The sequence below is a fragment of the Sturnus vulgaris genome, chromosome 13 (genome assembly GCF_052056855.1).
Source record: "Sturnus vulgaris isolate bStuVul1 chromosome 13, bStuVul1.hap1, whole genome shotgun sequence".
Taxonomy (NCBI): Eukaryota; Metazoa; Chordata; class Aves; order Passeriformes; family Sturnidae; genus Sturnus; species Sturnus vulgaris.
The window spans coordinates 4411331-4434937 of record NC_142255.1 but is presented as its reverse complement, the minus strand read 5'-3'; the positions used below and the strand labels follow the sequence as shown (position 1 = coordinate 4434937).

The following is a 23607-nucleotide window of genomic DNA, read 5'->3' as shown; positions in this document are numbered from 1 at the left end:
ATCAAGTATTTTAAAAGCTTTTAATCCCATTTATGAACACTACTGCCTTAGCAGCACTAAGCCCAATTCTACACTAAAAGATGTATCTACATTGACCCCTAGAAAAACAAATAATAGACAGATAAAAGATAAAACAGCAATCTAGCTTTCTGTTGATTACATCAACTTCAGTTTAAGTAAAGAACTAAGGCCAGCTCCAGGTGTGCTTTTCCCATGTATGATGGAAAGCATAATAGTTCTATTCATCAAAGTGATGCACAAGTCCAAACAAAAAGTGAGCAGCTGTTTGAAGGGAAACTAACCAAATTTTTCAAAGTTTGGCACCCCATGTGTATTATAACCTATCTTTTCATTAACTACTGCTTTTAGTTTGTCTTTTTTTTCTTTAAAAAACATATTTATTTATTTATTACTGGTAGGTAGTCTTTGACAATCTTTTGCATAAACAGCAGCTATGTTGTCTCCTTACCTGGTCTTCCAAAAAGAAGTTGCACATTTTGAATTTTCACATCAAATTTGTCATAAGCTTTGTCCATAATCTCCTCTAAAGATGAAAAGTTAGAAGCTTCACTACTGCCTTGATTTATGCTGTTCAGCTAAACACAGAACAAACAAAATAAAGTTAAGACTTTAAAATAGACATGTGCTATTCATTCTAGTGAAGATGAAAAGATGATTCATAGGGGTTAATAATTGACATTTGGAGTCTTACAGACAAAATATATTAAATAATTTTACATTTCACTTATTCTTGCTAAGTAGCATTTTGTTGTTACTTCTATCAATCCACTTAATCCTAAGCTATGCAAATTTTTTTTTCACTAGTGTCTAATTTTACTTATGGAATACAACTAAAATAAATATTCAATCAGTCATTAAATTAAGTTAAATTATTGTAATCTTTCAATTGTCTAGAAACAAGGTAATTAATTTTGAAACTTCAAGAGAAAAACTGTTTTATTAACAAAAGGCTATCATTTCACAAAAAAGGAAGCAAAAGTTCATGTACTCTGCTGAAGAAATGAAAGATACTAAATGCTGAGGTATTACAATTATAATCATAACATGAACATGTTTCCTGGTGAGGATTAACTAGTACAAGTATGTCAAAGATACCCTAAGAATTCTGATCCAAATGCTGACCCAAATCTATTTGATTAAAAATATGGTAAGTTAATAATGCATTGACACAGATGATCACCCTGCCTTCTGAAAGCAAGATGGTTCCAGACAACTTTAAAGAGAATATTTGCTTCCCTTGAGATTATAAGAGAGGTCATTTATATACCTGAAATGTACCAAAGTCCAAAATCAGCAAATTTGAATTTTCATGGTAGATACCAGTCTGTGGAACCACAAGGTAGGAAGGTTTCAGATTAATCTTCAAGTCAAGGACTTTCCTCATTTCAATAATATGAACTAATCCTTAAACAAAAAGGAAAGGGCATGGAAATGTAAATGCTATTCAAAAGTGAAACAACTGTGACAGCATACAAAAAGATATTATCTGAAAGATAAAGCCTCTTCAACCAAGACTTTCATGGCATTCTACTGATTTCTTACTAAACTCAATGCTCCTCCCACAAAACATTCACTACATCTCCAAGCATCCAAGTGAGAAGAAATTAACTCTTTCCCAGCTGAAATGAGGGCAACCAACTCAAGGAAAAATCCCAATCCCACTATTGGTCATGAATCAAAACATAGCCAAGTGTTTGGGTAATCATATGGAAACATTTTAAGGGTTCACCTTCTCTGAGATTTGTTACTGTCTTACCTGTAGCAGTTCTTTCCTTGATTTCTTCCAGTTTCATTAATGTGGCTGTTGTTAATCTTTCAAGATCCATTCCCTTACTTGTCTGAAAGAATTCTACCATTGCATTTATTGTTCTCTTAAAAAAAAAAAAAAAAAATAATTAGCATTATATAACATTATACAGCATTATACATACAAGTAACTCAACAAAAACTCAAATCTGGACAGAGCCAAGAGAATAAGAGCAGAGAAAGAGACTCAGAAATACTTGAGAGTTTTGGTTACTACTCACAGCATCATATTTTACTTCCACAGGCTGTGACTCAATAGTAAGGCTCTGGTCAGCTGTACTGTCCTCTGGGTTAATATCAAACTCAATCTTAAGCAGAGAAGATTTGCTATCCCCTATGGAAGCCACAAGAGATGGTACAACGTTTTCTTGTCTTAGGCCTGTAACATACCAGTTTTCAAGCTTTGCTTCAACCCTAAAGAAGATGAATAGTTAAAAATACTTCATTGGGCAAGGGTTAGAATCAGTTGCAAGAGAAAAAAAAGAGGCAAAATATTTATGTTACATAAAGAAAAAGTGTAGGAATGTTTACTATTTTGTATGGATTTAAAAAGCAGTCACAGACTTCTTTTGGTGCAAATGGGAATTCTGTACTGAGAACTGCCTTGACAATAGTGTAAAGTGCAGTCTGTAGGAAAACACTTTTAAAGAAAACCATTGAACACCAAACCACACCAACTTCACTCATCCTTAGAGGCACCTATTACATAACAAATTGATTTTCATGTCCTATGCCTCCACCATGGAAATCCCTGACTTTGGGAGCCAATGTATTTGGCCATAAACAGTGTCATATGCCTGGCCCTATTGAGATAAAGAAGTACATTTTTTTCAGAGATATCACTTATAAGAGTATCTGTTCTACAGTTTCAGTCTTGCAAACTAAATTGTATGACATGTATTTATGTAAAATAATGCCAAAGCTCTTTTTGTTTGCATGCAGTATCCAAGCTGCACCTTGAAAATTCTCCAGAATAGCTTTTAGCAAAAATATTTCAAGAGTCAGTGGCTGAGCTGGTGATTTTATGTATGAAACCTGAAATGAAGAAACTGCAAATGACAGCAAAAAGTGCACAAATTCATTTTCCAGACGTTGGAAATCTTATCCATTGACTGTGTAATCCAATAATTTTTGTTCTGAATTTCTGGTGTGCCCTTTCTTAAAACACAGGAAAGTCTCAGTATCCTATTCTCTGGCTGATCTCCCACCTACAGCACAAACACGTAATTTTTCATTTCTGTAGGTACTGAGTAACACATTTGTTAGCTTGGCTGGAGTGTGTTTGCCACACCATTTCACATGGCTTAGCTATCACTTCCCTAAAGTCCTATTCAGCACTTTGACTCTTATATTCAAGAAAGAGGTTGCCATTGTTCATGAAAACCAGCAAACAGCATTTTCTTCTTCCTTCCATTCTATGCTATTCACCAAATGATATTATTTACAGAGTACAATTACAGACTGCCCACAGATTTACATGGCAATATACAACAAGCACTACCCAAGAGAAGTTCAGAAGCTGGGGAGTGGGGTGAGGAGGGGAAGAGATGTTTGTACAAAAAGAAAATACCAATCCAATTACTTAATGGCTTGTGCTCCTGGGCGCTGTGATATTTTGGTACTCAGGTCAATTATCTGTACTTTAAGAGTTTCTGCCACATTCTTGTCTTCTTTAATTGTAAGAGAAGCACTTAACAGCTTCAGTGTCACAACATGGGCAACATACTAGTGAGAAGAACAGAGGAAACTAAAATTAGTCATCCCAATAAGAATAATTTTTCAGAACTCCTTATTTTAACAAACTGAAATGTGTCTAAGTTCTTCCAGTCAAGATTAGAAACTCATCTCTATGCAGAAAGCAAAGTACAGTCTTTACTTAATTCAATGTTTACCAGTCATTTATTTAACATAAAATAGTGTAATTCAACAAATGCAGAACAAATATACTCTCACTCTTTTCAGCATAAAGGAAATTTTTTTAAACACTGAAGCAAGCATAGCTAAACTACATTCAGTAGAGGACTCACTAGATCAACCAAAATCATTATAATCCCATTAAATAACTACATTTTAGAATACATAGCTTGCATACCTTTGTTGGTTTTACTACTAAATATCAAGTCTTGGCCTTGCCAAGAGAGGGTTCTGACTTCCCAAAATATGTACCATTTTATGACTGCATCAATCAGCAACTCCAGAAGAATCAAATAGTATTTCCTCCCTGAATTTGAAGCCTTCATCTTTCTTCAGGGTAATGAGAGAGCTGAAGGCATCTTTACACTTTATTTGTGTGGTTTTTTTAAACCATCTCGTAGGTTGCTTACCTGCTTTGGCAACGAAAGGTGATGGGAGCTGTCACTATATCCAATAGCAGTAAAAAGTTTAGCTTTCTCCTCTGGTGTCATTAGTTCATCAATACCTAAAAAGCAAAAATCCACACAATTTGCACCTTAATAAATAACAATTACTGCTTTTCCTCACATTTGCCTCCCACTACTTAAGCTGATACATTCCACTGATTCTTCATATTGCACTAAATTCCAGATTGCAAAATAATTCACACAAAAGTCTTCATATATGGTGTTACATATGTAGCACAGAAATCAATATAATGTATATTACAAAAGTATCCATAGCTCCCCATGATGAAAATAGATTTCAGGAATTTTAGTAGATCAAACCTGTGATCCAGACAGCAAATCACCAGAAACAGTAATTCCAATTGTTGCCAATTATCCCTATAGCTACAAGTGCCGTATTCTTCTCCTCACCAAGGCTCTGAAAAGCTTATGGCCGATTTAGAAGAAAGCCTTATTTGCCAGCTCAATATTCAGTAAGAGGTGCCATAAAATGATCAATACTGCATTGCACTGCTTATGCCATGCCCTCTCCTGCATAGTAGGAAGCAAAAATATTGTCACTTTCTTTTTAATGTATAAGTAGATATAAAATCTCTCTAGACATCAGTGCATTACAATCTACACTTACTTTCAGGTACAGGTGATTCTTCATCTTCTTTAATCCTAGATTCTCTTTTACTCCAGAAACCACCAAACCATCCTCCACTTTTCTTTTCTGCTTCAGTGCTTTTCTTCTTCAGTAATTTTTGTCCTGATCTTATTGTCTACAAACAATTAGAAATGAAAACAAATTGGACAAAAAACCACAATTTATGGTATTATTATTTTCCTGTAAATACTCCATGAATGTATGCATGTTGAATGTGCATTTCACTGAGGGACAGCAACACCACACCACAAGGAATTAAGAGCTCTTTGACTCACTAGACAGGAAGAAAAAGAGGACCAAGGTGAGGGACATGTCTCTGTGTATCTGTGCATGCACAGACATAAGCACACCTTACTTTTACTTTGGATGGTTTTTTCTACACATGTCACCAGCATTTAGACTACAAGGAGGTAGGAACCACACAAAAAGACAGTATTTAAGAAAGCAATTACATTCCTCAAATCTAGATTCCTTAACCTAGCAGTAATAAACCTGAGGACTGATGCTGTACTATTTACAATTTTTGAACGTTTTTTTAAACTAGTTTCCAGTTTGGAAATCAGTTAACTCTTGTCCTGGAAGGATAGGAAACTTGTCTTCCAACCTACCTCTCCTATCATACACATCAGTAGAATTTTTTAAAAAATACTATCATGACAAAACCATTCTATATAAAGTGCAACAATATTACTGAACAAAAATTACTCCTTACCTCAACTTGTGCTTGCTGTCTTGCTAAGATTGTATTGAAGACATCAAGTTTTCTTTCTAGGTCCTACAAAAATGTATGATCAAATTATTTGCCACTAAAACACATTTAGGAAAGGCTCACCACTATAAATTTTCTACCAGCTCCTTCATACACTCCAACTGATTTTTACCTCTGCTCATTTCTATTACAGGTGTATCCCAGCCCCAGCTGCAAAGTTCACTAAAAGATAAAACTATGTTAGGCAGTCTGGTTTTTTTCCTTAACCAGATTACTCTTGCACTTCATTAAATGTATCCATGTTCATTAACCCTCAAACAAAGACAGATTGGTTTAAATGGCACTTTACTAGTATTTTATTTTGCTTGCCATGACAGGTTACACAGAACATCAGATCAAAAAGGTATTTTCACAGATCCCTAGTGCCCATGTAGAACCAACAGCTTGGATTATTCTCAATTATATCTTAGAAATTATTTCCTAGAGGGACCAAAATACAATTCCTCCAAAGAGAAAAGACTCATACCTGGATTTGCCTCTGTGTTTCTTCTGACAGTTTACTCTGTGTTAACTTGTTCTTGTACACATTCTTGTAACTCTTCAGAAGCTGCCTGTGCTGTTTTATGTTGCTCCATGACCACATTCGAGTATGTCTTCTGATGTGAACTTCAAGAACACTGTTACCTGCATATTTCCACCTACAATAATTCCACACTTGTGAACAACTTCCCATTTCATTTGTGCACTACAACTTACAGGTTGCAGAGGTAGTTTATCAGTATGCAAACACTTTGTTCACTACTTGTGATTTGAGTAACGTGGCTTATAAAAATTATAATGTTTTCAACATCACTTTTGAAAAATGGACAGAGGGCTAACATTTAATGCCTGAAGAACTACAAACCTTCATTATTGACTTCTGCATGTTTCCAAATTTGGGCTGTTACAGCATTAAGTGCACTTAAGCACTTCGATAATCAGTATCAGTTAGTACTTTGAAAAAAGCCAACAAAAAGCATTTAAGTTCAAATCTTTACAAACTACAGCTGACATTCATGTTTCCCTTGTAGAACATTTCCCAAGTTTTTTCTTTAGCCTTTCTAAAATTACATTTTAACCTCTGGTGACAGCATTGGAATTTTGTTCAAATTTTGGGGACTTCAGCTTAGCAAGTGAGATTTTCATCAACTGGAACTTTTATCACTTGAATCTAAGGGCTAAGCAAAGCTCTGTGAAAATATATCAGCATGTGATCTAATTTTTAAACTACTTTTAACCACGAAGAATGAAGAGACTGTAGAAGACTCCAGCATCTCCCAAAGAAGGTATGAATATACACAGCTTACCATTCCCTGGCATTTTTATGGAGAGATACATTTGGCCTAAATCTTCTGTACGGTGCATTGCGAACCATGTAATCTATGGACTCCAACAGGTCTATCATGCTGAGGTACTAAACACAGGAAAACAAGTTTCTCAGCAGGTTCTGTTTGCAGGCAGTGCTCAAACTGCATGTATACCATGGCCTTCAGTATTCCTCAAACTACACAGAAATTTATGTCTATGCATTTTCATTAGTACCTGAAAGTGGACCAACTGCACCCATTCTTCTCAAAGGACACCACTGTTAACCCCTGCTTCCCTCCAAGAACAACCATCTGTAGTTTTACCAGTCTGGCCAGCACAAACTCTCAGGCTTTCTCAAATCAGCTACATTTGTTTGTCAATGCAGTTTCCCTCATTTTAGAGCTGCCTTTATCTTAGTAAATTTTACTGGTACAGCTCTGAACTCAATATATATATGCTTCGACATATGTAAGAGCTAGAAAGCTCTTTAACCAACTAACTGCAAGGTTGTCTCTGAATAAATGAGAACACAAAATTGCTGAGGAGCAACCTAAATCAGTTCCTTGATACTTCAGCAGGCTTTGTTGCCAAAGCCAGCACACTCCATTCATTCCCACCCTTGCTTGTACTTTGGCATCTCTGCAGTTGTAACACTGGATTGTAGTTTGCCATCATGAGTAGCCATTATCTTACTATTCTCTAAGTGTGAAGAATGCTGCTGGAAGGGATGAATACAGATCAGGTGGCTCCCACAGGGTCCACAGATAAGAGTGTCAGAGTACAAGAATCACCAGGAAGTAATTGTTACACAGAGGAGAAAATATCCTAGAGTTTCCCCACAGGTACTGCTACACAGTTTAGAAATTCTATAGATGTATAAGCACACAAATCCCTAAGAAGAATGTTTGCCAGTGAAAAAACATACAGTTCATCACAAACTGAAATGGGTGATAAATACCAAACCAACTTGCCTGTGGCTTAGTGAATTCAATGACAATTCTCTGTACTTCTACATTACAATCAATCTTAGGAGTTTTCAGTTCTGCTTCTGCATGTGGGTTGATATAGAGTCTTGCAGAGGCTGACACTGGTCTGAAAACTTGAAGATAAAAAAACTAAGATGGATTTTTTTACTTAAATATAACAACCATGTCAATAAATAACGTGCATGTTCAAGCCCCACAGAATCAGGATGCAATTCTGACCAACAACAGTTAAGATAGCTTTGCAATAGTCAAAAAGCATATAAGCCCTCATATGTTCTATTACATTATGGTTCTTCTAAAATGCAGATATTATGGCCATGCCTGCAGGATCAGATTAGGCTTTTGGACAGTAAAATGCTCAGAACAGTTTAGATTCACTCATTGCTAGCTTACTTACTGTACTGGTAGTCTTCAGGCTGGTTTCCATCACAGGGAATTCCTCTTTTCAGCTGATCCTGTAAAGGGATATGATGCTGTCCAACAATTGCTGAAGAGCATTACTTGTTTAGAGTTCTCAAAACTTTAATTAGACCAACTTAAGTTCATGTGTACTCTGCAGACTTTTGCAGCTGTCAATTCAAGCTGTGTATCAATTCATGTTTTCACTTCAGACTAAGATTCAGAGAAAAAAAGAGGAAAACATCCACAGAGAGGCAGTGCTAAATAAACTTGGTTGTTCTTAGACAACTGGTTGGTTTTAAGCACTTCACAGTTTTGAATCCATTTTTGATGTTAGAACCAAGCTCACTGGGTTAAGTACTTATCTTGTTATGGGCAAAATAAAACAAAAATAAACGTATCCATAAAAGATAAGCACCAAAGGAAAAGGGAAATAAGTAGTATTGTACAAGGACACACAGAACACCTTTATAAACACAATAGGTTAAAAATATATCATGTCTAAACCCTATAGGGGTTGATAACAAACGAGGTTCACAAAATATTATTAACAATAGTACAAGGGATTAACATATGACCCTGAAAACAGTGACCATAAGTGTGAGGAGTGGGTAGAAATCAGTGTGGTGTAGTTTTGAATACTACAAGAGCCAGAGAATATTGTAAAGAATGCATTTTTTCTACATTACCAGGATTTGTTCACGGGAGCCATGATAATACATTTTGCTGTGTATGTTCCAGTAAGCACTGAGGCTGTTCAGGCACAAAAGCTGCACAGGAAAGAAAACATGCAATGAACTGCATACTCTGTATTCAACCCATCCTACAAACTTAGCTTTCCATTTGTGAAAATAGAAAACATATGAAAGCAGACTAGACAGCAAATGAACCATTAGCATTGAGATATATTTAATCTGACAATAGTATTTTGAAATGATAATTGAATTGCAAGTTCTTAAAGCACATGTTCATGCACATCTGTTAAATGTGACCCTGGATTACAGGGACAAGGGTGCAGAAAACTGGTACTTGGCCTAATAAAGAAGCCAGGACTATTAAACCCTTCTTATATTGTTCCTATAATTCCTTAGATCTCTGCATACTCCTTTCTGCACAGGCTCTGGGGCTGCTTCAGGAGGTGGGCAGGGAGAACAAAAATTCTGCTTACCTCCCAGAATGCAATTTACACTAAGAATACAAATTAGATTAAGAAATGGTAATTTGACAACTTCTTCGAAATCACAGTTTCCACATAGGCTTGTGGTACAGTGCATTGAACAAGGGGATCAGCATTCACATTTAAGAGAAATTGTTTAAAGAAAGTTTGTTTAAGTTTATGCCTTACATTAAAACAATTATTTGTGCTCTACCTGCACTTATACATCAAAAATAAAGAAAAATAGGAAAATTCAAAAGGCAAACTACTTTTCCAGCTTAATTTAGAGCCCCAGGTTTACTAGTCTCAAAGATTAGTTGCTTTCTTCACGTGTGTAGGAAAAAAAAACCCAAAACACATTACCTTGTATATTATTTTTGCAGCTTCATTCAGAATACAAGGTGTCCATTTCTCGTTTGTTGTCTAAAAGTTCAAAGCGATAAAAGCAATTTTGTGCATCTTAGCTAACACATTTGCAGATTTATCCTATGCTTCCAAGCACCAAATGCATCCAGTTTCTCTGCATACACACACATCAAGATAACATACAAAAATCTGTCCATTTACATTCATACTTTGATAGCCAACTCCTCATCCTACCCATAAAATGCTTAACAGCTAAGGCAAAGAGAGGCTGAAGTTTTCTCTCCTCATTTTTTAAAAGGCCTGGAAAAATACCAAACTCTTGATCAATATGATGCAATGTTTGCCCTGATTTATTTTGCCTGGCTATATAACCTGCCTGGTTTCAAAGGTCACTCAGATCATTAGAACAAATCACCAAGTCTCAGAAAGTGTAATGTTCCTCGACCCTCTTCCCTTCTGCTTGCTCAAACTGCCAGTACTGTTTGCATGAAAAAAAACCTGTCTTCACTTCCAGCTGTATGCACACTGTCACTGTGTCTTCTCCCTATGTTCCTTATTCTTTCTGTTACTCCAAAGACAAGCAAACTGAACACACAAGAACATGGATTCACACACACACCTTACCAGTAAACTAAGCTCGCCCAACGTCATTCCCAAGGAAATCGGACACTGTGGGTCTGTGATCTACAAAAACAGAAAAATTACACATATTTATTTCTCTTGCTGCAGACACATGTATCCTTTAAAGTTGACTGAAATCCTGAACTGTTCTGAGCAACTTCCTTTGCTTAGTTAATCTAACTGAAATATTACTGGAACCCACTAAGAAAAACCAAAACTAACATGGTTGTAGTGCAAAGACTTAGGACTTCAATGCAAACTGAAAATTTTCTTTTGTATTCTAACATCATCATGCAGGAAAAAAAAAAAATTGAGTACCACATCTCAGTCAGCTATATCATTTTATGATATGCACTTCTATGACCTCTCTAACTTCAGTGTCTCTGACAACAGTCCCAAAGAAAGTCTTGAGAAATAGACTATTACCCAGTGCTTTTCTTTTAAATTCACTTGCTCATAACAATCTGCTTACTTGTTTTCCTAAAGGAAGGTAAAACTAGAAATACCAGTTTGGTTCAAACAAACAAACTCTCTTGTTTATCATTTAAGTGTTTTCAACAGTTTGCCTGCAGACCCATCTGTAAACCCATCAGTTTCTGCCATTCTGGACTCTCCCCAGGACACTGAGAAACTCTCTCCATCCACTGCACACAGCCATGTGTGAGACCAGACACTGCTCACATTTAGTGAGCAAGGCAGCACTGGACAAGGGGAAATGGAACATCTGTTTCATATATCCATATTTCATTCAGTCATGTCTGGAGCAAGTTATTCGAAGAGGTGCAGAAGAAACCACAGCACCATTTTCAAGGTGGCAAATACAGTTTCTCTATGGACTAGAGAATCACAACTGCATTGAAGTCCAATTTAAAATGAAGACAGTATGTCCCAGTTACTTACATCATCTTCATATTTTACATGAATGCCTGTGATCTTGACTTGCACATTTTTTATAACTTGAGTTGCAAGCTTTTCTAAGAAAGTATCCTTCTTCTCCTCCTTTGGTTTGGCTAGAACAAGAATTTTTTTAAAGTCAGTATTTAGTGTAATAATTGCATCTTGAATTTCATTGCACCAACAACTACAGCAATGTAATTTAATATTTCCTCTAAATTAACATTTCAGATTTCACTTATTTAGATTACATATTGGTATTTTTTTCCTTTTCTGCACATCCATATTCTGAAGATGTGATATTAGCTGCCTGTGCACAACTTAACCACAAGAAAACACATGTCTAAATTTCAGTCAAAACAGTTTAGCCCACAGCAAGTTCTGGATTAATATACTCCTCCCTACTCCTTCCAAGGTCAAAGATTCTCCCTTAAAAATCTCTCAGATTCAAGAAGCAAATGTGTAAGACAGAATAATTTAGCACAAAATACCCTTGAATAATACATGCAATGGCAAGGAGTAGTAATTACAATCCCTCATTATTTCACTACAGTGATATGACACTGCCATGTCAGGCTGTGTTTCAGCATTTTACCTCAAGTGTGGATGAGTGAGCTGCTTGTCTTCTTTACAGGCTACACTGCTGAGTTCAGTACCCTCCCTACAACGTGGCACAACCATTCCAGCAAATGCCACTGATCAGCCTACCAAGCTTATACATTTTTGTTGGAAATGCTACAGATGGCTCAAGTTGAAAATTAAGGACTACAGGTTTTGACTTTGCTTACTTGAACTGTTTCTAACTTTTTACAATATAATGCATGGTGAACATCACGGGTATCTAACTTTGTACATCTTGCTAAAAGAATGAGAAATTTTCTTTAAAAGCTTTCAGATGTTCAGGAAATCTGCTTAAAAACGAAGACTTCACTATTGAACATGATATAACACAGTCAAGAGAGCATTTGATTTCAATTGAAAACAGTTAGTCAGCAACTCAGAAGAAACAAACATTTTATCACTTTTACCTGCAACATACATTTCCTCCTATTAACTGATTAAAAAAAAAAATAAAAGGCAGAAGTCCTTATCAAAACTTCAAGACTTTTAAGTGCAAGGAACCCAATAACATTTTTGCAGCCAGATGCAGCTACCAGCAGCAATTTGTGTGACCCCTTGCAAAGCTTATCTTGGGTCCCCACAAGGTTTTCCCTCCAACTGCAAGTCTGTGTAGAGTTGCAGCTTCCTCCAAGACCAAACACATAATACAACCACATGGGACATGGCAACCCATTCTTAGACACATGTTAATGCTGAAAACCTGCACAGTTTGGTGTTTATAGACAATGATTATCCTTTTGGGGAACAACATCCATTTCATTCCTGTTGAAATATGTCACAGCACTAAATCAGTTATTTAGAACAGAGTTAAAAGGTGATGAAAAAGACTGTTTACTGCTATAGCATCAGTTTCAGGTTTTCTTTACCTGTTAGTGGAATCTGACAAAAATCAGACAAATATAACTTGCATATGCAGTTTTTTCAATAGTCACAGTGAAGTGCCACTAGTTTACAGTTCTGTTGTAAATGCTACAAATAGCTCAAGTTGAAGGAACAGGCACAACTATCCAAGAGAAACAAGGACTCTCTTCAGTCTCACTGGATCCAGAGAACAGAAAACAGCAAGAAGAGCCATCTCCAATTAATATCCTCTCTTTTAAACAGGAGGAAAATGGTCTCATTGGATGGACAGCCAAGGCTATGAAAAACTAATCCAAACAGAAAGCAAAAAGAAGCCTTAAAGTTAAAAGCCATAACTGTTACCCACCTTTTGAGTGATCACGACCTCTAAATGGTCTCTTAAAATGCTTTTTGTACTTTTTACGCTTACGTCCTTTTGCAATGCAAGCAATTTTTTGGAAAAAGGATAAAATTCAAGTTAGTAAAGCAGAAATGTAAGAAAGCATAAGAAAATATGGAAGAAGGTTTAGCTTGTCCTAAAGCATAATGGCTTAGAAGGTGTCACTAAAAACTTCAAGAATTGCAGATGTGTTAAGCAAGCAATCAGCTACTTCTCATAGCACAAGATGTAAGTGCAGAAGACATAACTTTGAACCCAGGATACAGATGTATGTGGAAACCCAAAGAGCACTTTTCAATAGGATTCTCATGATGATCAACAGTATGGTATGAAAGCATTCTGAAAGAACGAATCCAGTACCCACAAAAAAGACATACAAAAATGATGATTCTAAAAGTTTTACATGGAATTGAATCCCATTATTTACACACATATTACAACCCACACCATCACAACCATTTCATTAATTAAATGATGCTCGCACTTTCCCACAATGCTGAAGAAAACCAGTTTGGTGAGTTGCATTGTTTCTTTCCCCCCTTCTAGCCACTCAAGCAAAAATAACTCAGCAATGTGCTGCCTGTGCTTATCTTTATGGGGTTGGATCATGAGAAGGGTGTATCCCACTAAAGCATGAAGGAAGCAAGTAAAACAGTGTACCTAACCTAACTGTGGGGAACAACTTGATATCATTTGCAGGCTTGTTCAAACAAAGGAGGGAAATTGCCTGACAAGATTTCAACCTGTCTTACAGGTAAGGTAATAGAGTAGTCACTATATAAATAATAAAAAGGAAAAACTAGACAAATAGAAACATTTTATTTTGGATAGTTCCTTTTAACAGTACAAGTAATCCTTTATCAAGGTAACTTGAAAAGGACAGTTTCCTTCACTTACTATTGAATTTGTAGGTCAGGCTTTCACTCCCATGTATGACAAAAATAAGGAAACAGGATATTCCTCTTCTTCACCCACATCCATTACTATGGAGAAACTAAATGTATGTTTTCAAGCTCACTTTAAACCTGTGCTCAAATAACAGCTCAAGCAAGAAACTTTGGCCAAGTGTTAATTTCTGAAAATCAGGTTTGGAAGTTAACAATAAAGCACGTACAACATAAAAATAGCTCCTCTGAATTTCAAGGTAAGCTGTTTCCTTGCCTAACTCGAGAGCAATGCAAATAAAGAGAAGCAGAGGAAAGCATGCTAATGCCTTCAATCTGCTATAATTAATTTTGTCTGTCCTTGGTTTCAAGGCAGCCTGAACTTCCATTATCTTAAACCCAGACATGTTAAGTAAGGGGAATTACTCTCCAAATAGCTAAAGATGGTTGTAAAATTATAGTACAATATCATCAGCATTTTATAACATTCTTGAGCTCAACATGATTGATAGAAACCAAGTGGTCTCCTAATCTTCTGAAACAGCCACTCAATTAAAAGAGGACTAAGTTATTGCAAGATTCCACTTGAATCCACATTCATTAAAACTCTATTTCTACAACCACCAATATGTGGGTGTTTACAGAGTCTTGTTTTCTGACTTCTACATTTGGGTGCTTTGGAGAGGGGGAGTTTTAAAAAATCTAAACGGCCTGCTCACCACGCATGCATAAAATATAACTAACCATGCATACCCACCAGGCTTGGTGTCCTTGTAAACCAGACTCTCCAACCCATACAAGGCATCTTGTGAATGTGTGCCTTGGTCCACATGGCAGCAAATAACCAAAAAAATGCATTTGGTTTAAAAGAAGGAAATCAACTCCTAAGTTAATATTAACTTCACCAAATTTCTATGACACAGCAGTATTTCCATTACAGTTTCTGACAGCCCAAGTCACTTCAGAATATCAAGTTTCAGTGATTACCTACATAGGAAAATCATGCAATTTACATTTTTTCTTTTAACCAGCAAAAGACCTGCAGCCTCTGGTCTCCATATGTGAGGTTTGATAGAGACAGATTGTAACAGCACAGAAAAAAGAAAGTGGTTTCATCAGCTTGTGTCAGCAGTTTCCACTTCCCCCTCACATGACCTTACCAACAGTGCCACGACCGTTCTGCTCAGTATTTGAAAAGCACATCAAAAGAAAACATCTCCAGGTTTATTTATTCTCTTAAATCAAAGGACTAAATCAAGATTCTAAACACATTAATATAAATCAAGTATTAGTAAGAAAAGAAAATACAGCTGAGAATTCATTAACTCTTACAACTTTCTATTCAAGATATTTCCTAGATTTTTAGCAGCTATTGTGTGCTCTTAAAAGCCTAGAGAGTGCCGAATTTCTTAGAATTTTATAGTTTAGTAGAGCAACATGGGTTCCAAGATTTCTGTCTCTAGCAAAAGCAAAGGATCTGCTCATACAGGACTTAGACAAGTCCTCTTGAGTACAGTATTTTAGTACAGCACCATAAACACAAATGGCTACCACTGAAATATAATCACAGGATAACAGAACTTCTCAAGTTAGAGCAGGAAATAATCCAATTTTAATGTTCCTCTTGCTTTTCCTACTCAGGGCTTAAAGTTTAAAACTACATAACATGACTAAATCTAATTGTTCTTCTTTATATAACCAGTTGAGCTTCTAAGGTATCATATTTCTATGATAATTGTTTTCAAAAGCATTAAGTAAGTTTTGATTGAAAAAGAAAACTGCCAGAGGTGCACAGACTCACTCTTAAATACGTGAAGGTCCAAAATTGGAATTCCTCAAGAAGTACCCATTAGGTTTAGTTCATCTTATTACACTGTCCTTTCATCCTATTGCTACTGGTGCCAAGAGCATCACTGAAACACTGCTGCTGTACAGGATCCAAGTGCTACATAACTGAGGTTAAACCTCTACCAACATTCCTTCACCCAGTATCAAGTAATGGCTGCAAAATTCATTCACTGAAGTTGTCTTAGGCCTCGTATATTTTCTGGCATATTAAAGACAAGAAATAAAGCAAAGCTCCTTTCTTCATTGCAGCCAGATTGTCAGATTGCTGTTTGAAGGAAACTGCACATGTACATCTCAAACTAGCAGAGCAGGAAAAAAACCACAGACTCTCCTGTAACTGGAGAACTAAATGAGCAAAGGGATTAGAGCCAAACCATCTTTTTTCCATGTGTTGAAAGCATCATCTCTTTCTCAGTACCTTTTCCATGAGTTGCAGCATTACAAGTATCATAGAAATGCACCTTAAGAACCATTACACAAGCCAACAAATAGATCTGAATTCAGACAAAAACTTCAATAACTTTTTCCTCCAACACATGTTACCTGTCATTACTTCTGAACTTGATTTCTGTACAAACAAGCCTAACTGATACCATAACTTTATTAAAGATATTGGTTATGACAATACGAGCAAACAGGAAAAAAAAAAATCACCACCACAAAACAAGTTAATACAACTTAATTGAGAGCTTAACACTTTTTATGACCTAGAGCAAAAGTTTAAGCTTCTTATGTTCATGCTCAGTTGTTCTATTGTGTCATGAATTATTTCCTGCTCACAAGTGTCTCATTTCCCAAACCAGTCCAAACTCAGTACACCATAAAAGCACGGCAGAAACTGAAACAAAAGTATTATCATTGCAGTAAAAGTTTACAAGTCTTACCATTCCCCTTAAAGGTTCCTTTGAGCAAAGAGCAATCTAACACATGCACCTCTAAAACACACAGTTAAAGTCTATTATCAGGGAACTAGAGCAAGATAACATGACCCTTATACAATGTATTTTCTATTGTTCTGTAAGGTCCTGTTCCCCCAGAGCACCAAAAAACAAACAAACAAACAAAGAACCATACCAGATGAATAAATTCCCATTTCCCACGAAAGCTGACTAGATGAATGAATGGTAAACAAACAAATAACATTTCTTTCAAGTTTCAGAGTAAAAAAGTTTTTCAAAGCACTGTAGTAAGATTAGCTAGACCCTTGAAAAAACAAAATTTATTAAGTCAATTAGACATCAGGACTTTTCTTTCACAGCACAGCCTAAGTCTTCAAATTCCAATGGAGATTTGCATTATTAACTCAGTACCTTTTTCTGCTGCTTTCTGCAAGGCTTCCTCAATTCTTGCCAGTTCCTTTTGTTTACTATCCTGCAAGTATTTTTCTTCCTTCTCTGCATCATATTTAACACCTGTAAGCCAAGTTAGGAGAGCATTAATGCTAAATCTCAAGTTATATAAATGTATTATCAAGCAATGCACGCCATATACAACATGATATTGCAAAACATGATGCAAAACGTTATTTGAGAGAAAGGCTATTCTCTTCTCATTGCTGAACACAGCAGTCAGCCTCCAAAACTGCTGTTTTTACACAATTATGCATTATTTCACAAAATTTTTCTGTGGAAATTCAGACTTCTAAGAGTGGTCTGTGCAATATAAGACATATTTTTAAGTTCTTCTATACATATATTTCATGCTCTAGGAACTTGCAAGTTTTCTCTTCATATTAGAGGTTCTGATTTCAGAGAAAACTAATTGAGTTCTATGCCCCTCTTCCCTCTCCCTACAAACAGTACTAATGGAGTTATTATCTTTGACTGTTATCATTTAGAAGCAGATAAACAGATAAAGATCTAAACCATGCCACAAAGCTGGAGTCAGAATAAACACATTTTAGAGGAAACTTGGCTGTTGAATTCAACTTGGAAAGGATACAACGAAGGAACTCCATAAAAGCAACAGGTGTTTTTTCCCACCCTTTTACTGACTGGCCAGCATGTGTCTAGAAATTTCCCTGAGGGAGTAGAATGTAAAAAAGGTGTCTTACATTAACTACTATGCTATTATAGACTCATTTACATGGTTATCCTTAGGTTTTTTTTTTCTTCCATTATTTAACTGTTGCCAAGAAGTTTACATACTTGCTCCAGGAACTATCAGAAGATACAAGCCTTCTAGAGTTGCAACAACTGCCTCCCCATAGAGATTCTTCCAAGGAATCTTCAGAGTAAGTTTATCTAAAGAAAGCAGATACAGTTATATCAAAACAAACATCTCCACTGTGCTTAATCCAAAGAAAACCTCTGGTATTTATGAGCACTAGTCCTGTATCCTGATGCCCTAAACACCTTAGAAGGTTAGGAGAAACCATATGGGCATGAACATTTTTTAATTCCCTTGAAGTGATAAAATACATACAGAGGAAACATAAGCCATAGTTTTAAGCAAAACGTCACAGTCTGAATCAGAATGCTTCAAATCAAAACCTGAGATCATTACTGAAGTTCAATTCACTGGGATGAATATGATTTTCCCAGGAAGTAGAAGAAAAAATACAACACATACCTCCTACAAGTATTTCACATGAAAAAACAAAGCTGGAAACCAGGGAAAGGAATTGACAAAAAAAAGAAAAAAATCTAAGAGTTCCTAAACCTTTGGCATATTTGTCAGTTTCAGGAAATTAACTTAAATTCTTCATAGTCTTAATCAGTCCTTTAAAGAAGAACATATATTCCATCTACACTAAACAGCTCCCTTGATCATTCATGCCTCCAGGAAGAACCTCTCAGATGTGCTTTTCATACCAACCTGAAAAGTTACACAAACAGGGTTTGCCAGGTAACATCGATGGCAGCCACGTTGAATTTCTATGCCAGTTCCAGCAGTGAGTATAATTACACTTAAAAAAGCTTGATAAAGAAATTCAGGGGCAAGATTAACTCTACAGTCTATATTAAAATTTCCATTGCCATAGTCATACTGGAACCAAAACTTACCTATCTGACCAACTTTTATTTTAAAGGGTACATCCAATTCACTCTGTAAATGACAAAAATAAAGTGTTAAACAGAAGAAATAGTAAAAATAAAAAAAAAATTAAAATTATATTTGCAAAGTACTGTATTTACAGACAGAAATTAAAAGCTACCTATTTTCTAGTGGAAAACCTTAGAAGAAAAACAAGACAGCAGTAGACAGGCAAACTAGAGGGAAAAAGAGAAGAATTGGACCATATCCTATTCCTTTGATCCCTTCTTTTTCAAGAAAGTGTAGGCTACTTGTCTAAAAGTGATGTTCAATATTGACCTTCCTTTAATTACTTCTGCATGGAAATCTAACACATTGCAATTGTAAAGCTGTCAGAACCATTCCTTATTTTAAATTTTTGACTTGGTCTTGGCTGACTCTCAGCTTGGTCAGTCACACACATGACTTTACATTTTTCTGCATCAGAACTGCTGAAATCTGAATCTTCCCCATAAGAAGGAAAGGCATGTACAAAGCAGCACTTCCTTTCATATCTACTGGATATGAAGATATTTGTAGCAATAAATTTGGGAACTAAATGCAAGTTACTTCTTGTTTTTCAACCACAGCTTTTCTTTCTCTGCCCCAGTAAAATGAGCAAAATTAGAAGCAGTTAACTAAGAACTTACTTCCAATAATCAGTAAAAATGAACACAGTGTACCCTTTTGTGAGACTACAGTGAGCAATATTTTATCCTAATTCTCAGTCTTCAGACCCATAAAACCAATTTGAAGTTATTAGGTTGCTTACTAATGCATTCTCCTTTATCTGTAAATTGTCAAGTGCCACATCACCTGTTTAGAAGAGAGAAATACAGAAAAAAATTACTTCAATTATTACTTTGCTAGAAAAATGAACACAACCACAATCTTCCCAAGTACTTCTGAATAAAACCTGAAAACCTTATTCCAGTTACAGAATAGCACAATGAATGTGTAATTTCTAAGACCCACTAAACATGAGTTATAGACAAAATTTCAGTTGGAAGAGATGATAAAATCATCACCAAATTAGATGTCTACATGCTTCTACTCTATTAAATACATCCACAATAATAGGAAGTCTTTCTTATTATTCACTTAGTGTGAATGACAACTGCAGTTCTATCAACATAAGGCAGACTTGGAAAATGGTATCTTGTTTTTCATGATTTCACATGAAAGAAAAATCATGAATCACAGAGCCAAAAAAACACATACGTATTTTCACAAACACATTAACTTTTCCTGACGCAGACAACATAATAGGATTTCTAAATGAAACACCGGTACAGAATTACACCCGAGGAAAGCCCATATAATATACCTCTTAGTTATTTTCCGTTTGAAGTATAGGTATTAATATTGCATAAATTTTAAAATACATACAAGCACGGCAAGAGCAAAAATAAGGGGATGAGCTACCTACGGAAGGCACCTAAACCAGCCAGCTTCCCTAGGCAGTACTTGTTTTGCTGCATGACTACAGAGTACCGAACACAAACGTCCTGATATAGACAACGAGTACATTTCATCCATGTTCCTGCGCTATCCCGGCTGTTGAACACGTATTGTTTACAATGGTAATTGACATACACAGCTCCCCAAGCACCCCATCAGCTGCACCGGCACCCAGCGCTCTGGCCAGCCGGGGCACTGCGCCATGAGCCCGCCCACAGACACAACAGCCCCATCGTGCTTCCTCCATCCAGCACCCGAGAGAAGGGGCAGAAGTAAAACCAGGGCTTTATCGATGTCGGCGGTTTCCTCCCCCGAAGCGCAGCGAGGCCGGCACGGTGCGCCCATGGCCCCGCTCCACAGACGGACGCGAGGGAGGAGACGCCAGACCACGGGACCCACGGGCACACAACGCCAGGGTGTTCCAGGGGAGCGGGACGTGTGCGGCCACACTCCGTCCATCCCTCACCGAGGGCCGCGGCCCCGAACCGCACCACCTGCTCCCGGGGGGCTGCAAACCCAGCGCCCGCCCCTCGGAGGGGTCGGCGGCCCGCGAACCCCTCACAGGGTAACCGCGGCCAGCGACACCCGCTCCCTGTGCCCGCTGGCTCCGGCGGACACGGAGCGGCAGAGGGAAGGGGCGCCTTACCCCCCCATATGCCCAGCTTGAGCTGAGACTTGTTCAGGTTCTCCACATAGTCGCCCAGGAAGCGGTTCAGCAGATCCGCCACCACTGATTCCAGCACCATGGCGTAGGCGGCCCCCGAGCCGCGGCCCCCGGCAGGGAGGGGAGCGGAGCGCAGGGGAGGGGGCGGCGAGCGCGGCGCAACCCAGCGCGGGAGCGCCGCCAGCAGTCAGCTGACGGGGCGGGGCGCAGCCCAGTGCCTGCCGGGGTGCGGAGGTGGGGCTCGCAGCGGCGGAGGGGCGGCAGTGCCGGGCGCGGACAGACCCGGCGCCGAAGCGGGGGAGCCCCGGGCTTGCCGCCCGTGCTCGGAGCCGCGGGGCCGAACGAGCGCGCGGAGCGCGGCGGGGCGGGGCGCGGCCGATGCGGGCGCACATGGCGCCCCCATGCGGCGCCGGACCGTCACTGCAGCGCTTGGCTGGGCGAAGAGACCGCTTGAGGGAGGAGCAGCTGCGGGCACCGATTGGCACCGGCACCATCCCGGCACCGGCACCATCCCGGCACCGGCATCGCGCCACGGCTCCTCAGCAGCCCCGGAGAGCCGTGCGGGCTGGACTGGAGGCTGGCGGGGGCGCGGGGAAGGCGCCCGTCCCGGCCGCTGTCAGCTCCCGTGGTGGGGAAGGTTCCTGCCCCGGCCGCCCTCAGCTCCCGTGGTGGGGAAGGTTCCTGTCCCGGCCGCCCTCAGCTCCCATGGTGGGGAAGGTTCCTGTCCCGGCCGCCCTCAGCTCCCATGGTGGGGAAGGTTCCTTCCCGGGCCGTTCCCCCCGAAAGCCGCTCCGGTACCGCCCGCTCGCGGGGCCGCATTTGGGGCCCTGCCGGTGCTGATGCCGTCCCAGAGCGAATTATTCACGTCAGTCCACTTGGGATTGACGGAACCTGGGTGTGTTTGCAGTGCCTTAAAAACCTATTTATTTAAAAACTGCTAGTTAAACTGTTTAAACAGTTAATCTGTCTACTCAGGAAGCTCACAGAGGAAGTAAATGCAAATGATAAAAAAATCTCAAAGCCCACATTTTTTAGAGGTAATGGCACCGCAGAGAATTAGGTAAGAACATGCTTCCATGTGATGAGACTGCAGGTAGCAATGTCAACCCCGGAACAAATTTTTAAATCTCTGGGGTGCTAATCTCAAACTGCTCTGTAAAGTCATTCTGAACTCATAGGAGCTCATTTATTCCTGGAAGCACGGCACTTGATAACTCGAAATGGCACATTCAATCTAAAAATGTATTGCAGAAAACAATATTAGCAATAGGATTCAACCTCCAAAGTATGTAAAAATACATCAACACCACATAAATATGATCACAGTGAGACAAATATTGCTTTAAACAGTGTTCAAATAGATTATAGAGCTTAGTGCAAGCAGATTTTACAAAACCACAAAGTTGAAAAAAAATACTTAAGTTTGACAAAGGAAAGGTCCATCAGCAATTGTTACCCCTCTGGTTCTGTTACAGCCTCTATTTCAGGCTTGCAAGCTCCCTATTGCTGTAGTTAAGGTAAATCCAGAGAGCTTTGCTAGGAACACTTTTGACTTTAATTGAATTGTGGACACTCACCCTCATCAAAATGCATTTGTCAAATGCATTTTCACTTTATCAAACAGTATATGGTAAACCACAGAGTGCAGTCCAGAGCATGCAAGCAGCACAAAAGGTTTTATTACATTTCCACAGTGTTAAGAGGAAAAGGCCATACCTGTATCTCATTACTATATATATATATACACATATATACACACACATACATATATGCCTACCTTTATGTTCAATTTATTTGTTTAATTGTTTTGTGCAGTCTTGGCTTTTCCCACCATATGGAAGAGACAATGGAAAAAAATGTGTCAGGAAATTGTGAATAAACCTCCTGCTGACATTCTATTAGATAATGAATTTTCATTTGTTATTTTTAAAAATGAAGTTCTGAAAGATTTTAATTTCTGTATGTACAAACCACAGCTGACTAACTAAAGCTTGAGCAAAAGTACTGGCTAACTGCACCAAAGAGAAAGTGCCTGCAGCCAAGAAGGGTCCCTGGGCTCCTGTTCTGTTTGTAATTAATGCTGTAGTTGTTGTTGTTTTGTTTGCCTTGTTGTGCATACTAATAAAGAACTGTTATTCCTATTCTCATTTTTTTTGCCTGATACTCCCTTAATTTCAAAATTATAATAAGTCAAAGGGAGAGAGTTTACACTTTAATTCCAAGGGAGGCTCCTACCTTCCTCAGCAGACACCTGTCTTTGAAACCAAGACAGGAACTAACTTTAAAATGGCATTTTTAAAGCTTATCTAAATTCAGAGTTTATTGTATTTAAATAATAAATAAATAATAATAAATAAAAGGCTTTCCATAAAAACAGAGAGGAAGAAATGCCAAAGAATAGAGTTCCTTGGCAGCATCCTATTCAGGCTGATTTTTTTTTTACAGTTTTAGCTGTATCCCAGTCTTTGTGACCTCTTAGGTACAAAGTGAATTGTCCCCACAGCCTCTAGTGCACTGCTTAGGAAGCAATAAAGGCAACCTGGCCTTTATGTTAACTATT

At 38.1% G+C, this 23607-nt stretch overlaps 1 protein-coding gene across 3 annotated transcripts in view; it reads right to left on the bottom strand.

The window, feature by feature from the left end:
- The window catches only part of VPS13C (vacuolar protein sorting 13 homolog C), a 73905-nt gene extending 52738 nt beyond the window's left edge, over positions 1 to 21167 (bottom strand). Inside the window, exons 1-23 of one of the 3 annotated variants that reach the window (XM_088172407.1) lie at positions 21030 to 21167; positions 19695 to 19738; positions 18913 to 18955; positions 18055 to 18150; positions 17218 to 17319; positions 14817 to 14879; positions 13143 to 13208; positions 11321 to 11430; positions 10424 to 10483; positions 9797 to 9856; positions 8967 to 9047; positions 8276 to 8333; positions 7864 to 7991; positions 6892 to 6998; positions 6072 to 6243; positions 5549 to 5611; positions 4816 to 4951; positions 4152 to 4246; positions 3410 to 3552; positions 2049 to 2241; positions 1778 to 1892; positions 1289 to 1425; positions 470 to 596 (exon numbers count right to left, since the gene is read on the bottom strand). In XM_088172407.1, the coding sequence (XP_088028533.1) occupies positions 470 to 596; positions 1289 to 1425; positions 1778 to 1892; positions 2049 to 2241; positions 3410 to 3552; positions 4152 to 4246; positions 4816 to 4951; positions 5549 to 5611; positions 6072 to 6243; positions 6892 to 6998; positions 7864 to 7991; positions 8276 to 8333; positions 8967 to 9047; positions 9797 to 9856; positions 10424 to 10483; positions 11321 to 11430; positions 13143 to 13208; positions 14817 to 14879; positions 17218 to 17319; positions 18055 to 18150; positions 18913 to 18955; positions 19695 to 19738; positions 21030 to 21129 (2299 nt within the window). In that variant the 5' untranslated portion in view covers positions 21130 to 21167. The remainder of the gene's footprint in view (positions 1 to 469; positions 597 to 1288; positions 1426 to 1777; positions 1893 to 2048; positions 2242 to 3409; positions 3553 to 4151; positions 4247 to 4815; positions 4952 to 5548; positions 5612 to 6071; positions 6244 to 6891; positions 6999 to 7863; positions 7992 to 8275; positions 8334 to 8966; positions 9048 to 9796; positions 9857 to 10423; positions 10484 to 11320; positions 11431 to 13142; positions 13209 to 14816; positions 14880 to 17217; positions 17320 to 18054; positions 18151 to 18912; positions 18956 to 19694; positions 19739 to 21029) is intronic. The other 2 variants (XM_088172406.1, XM_014879188.2) reach the window with 2 other exon arrangements.
- Between the last annotated feature and the right edge of the window lie 2440 nt (positions 21168 to 23607).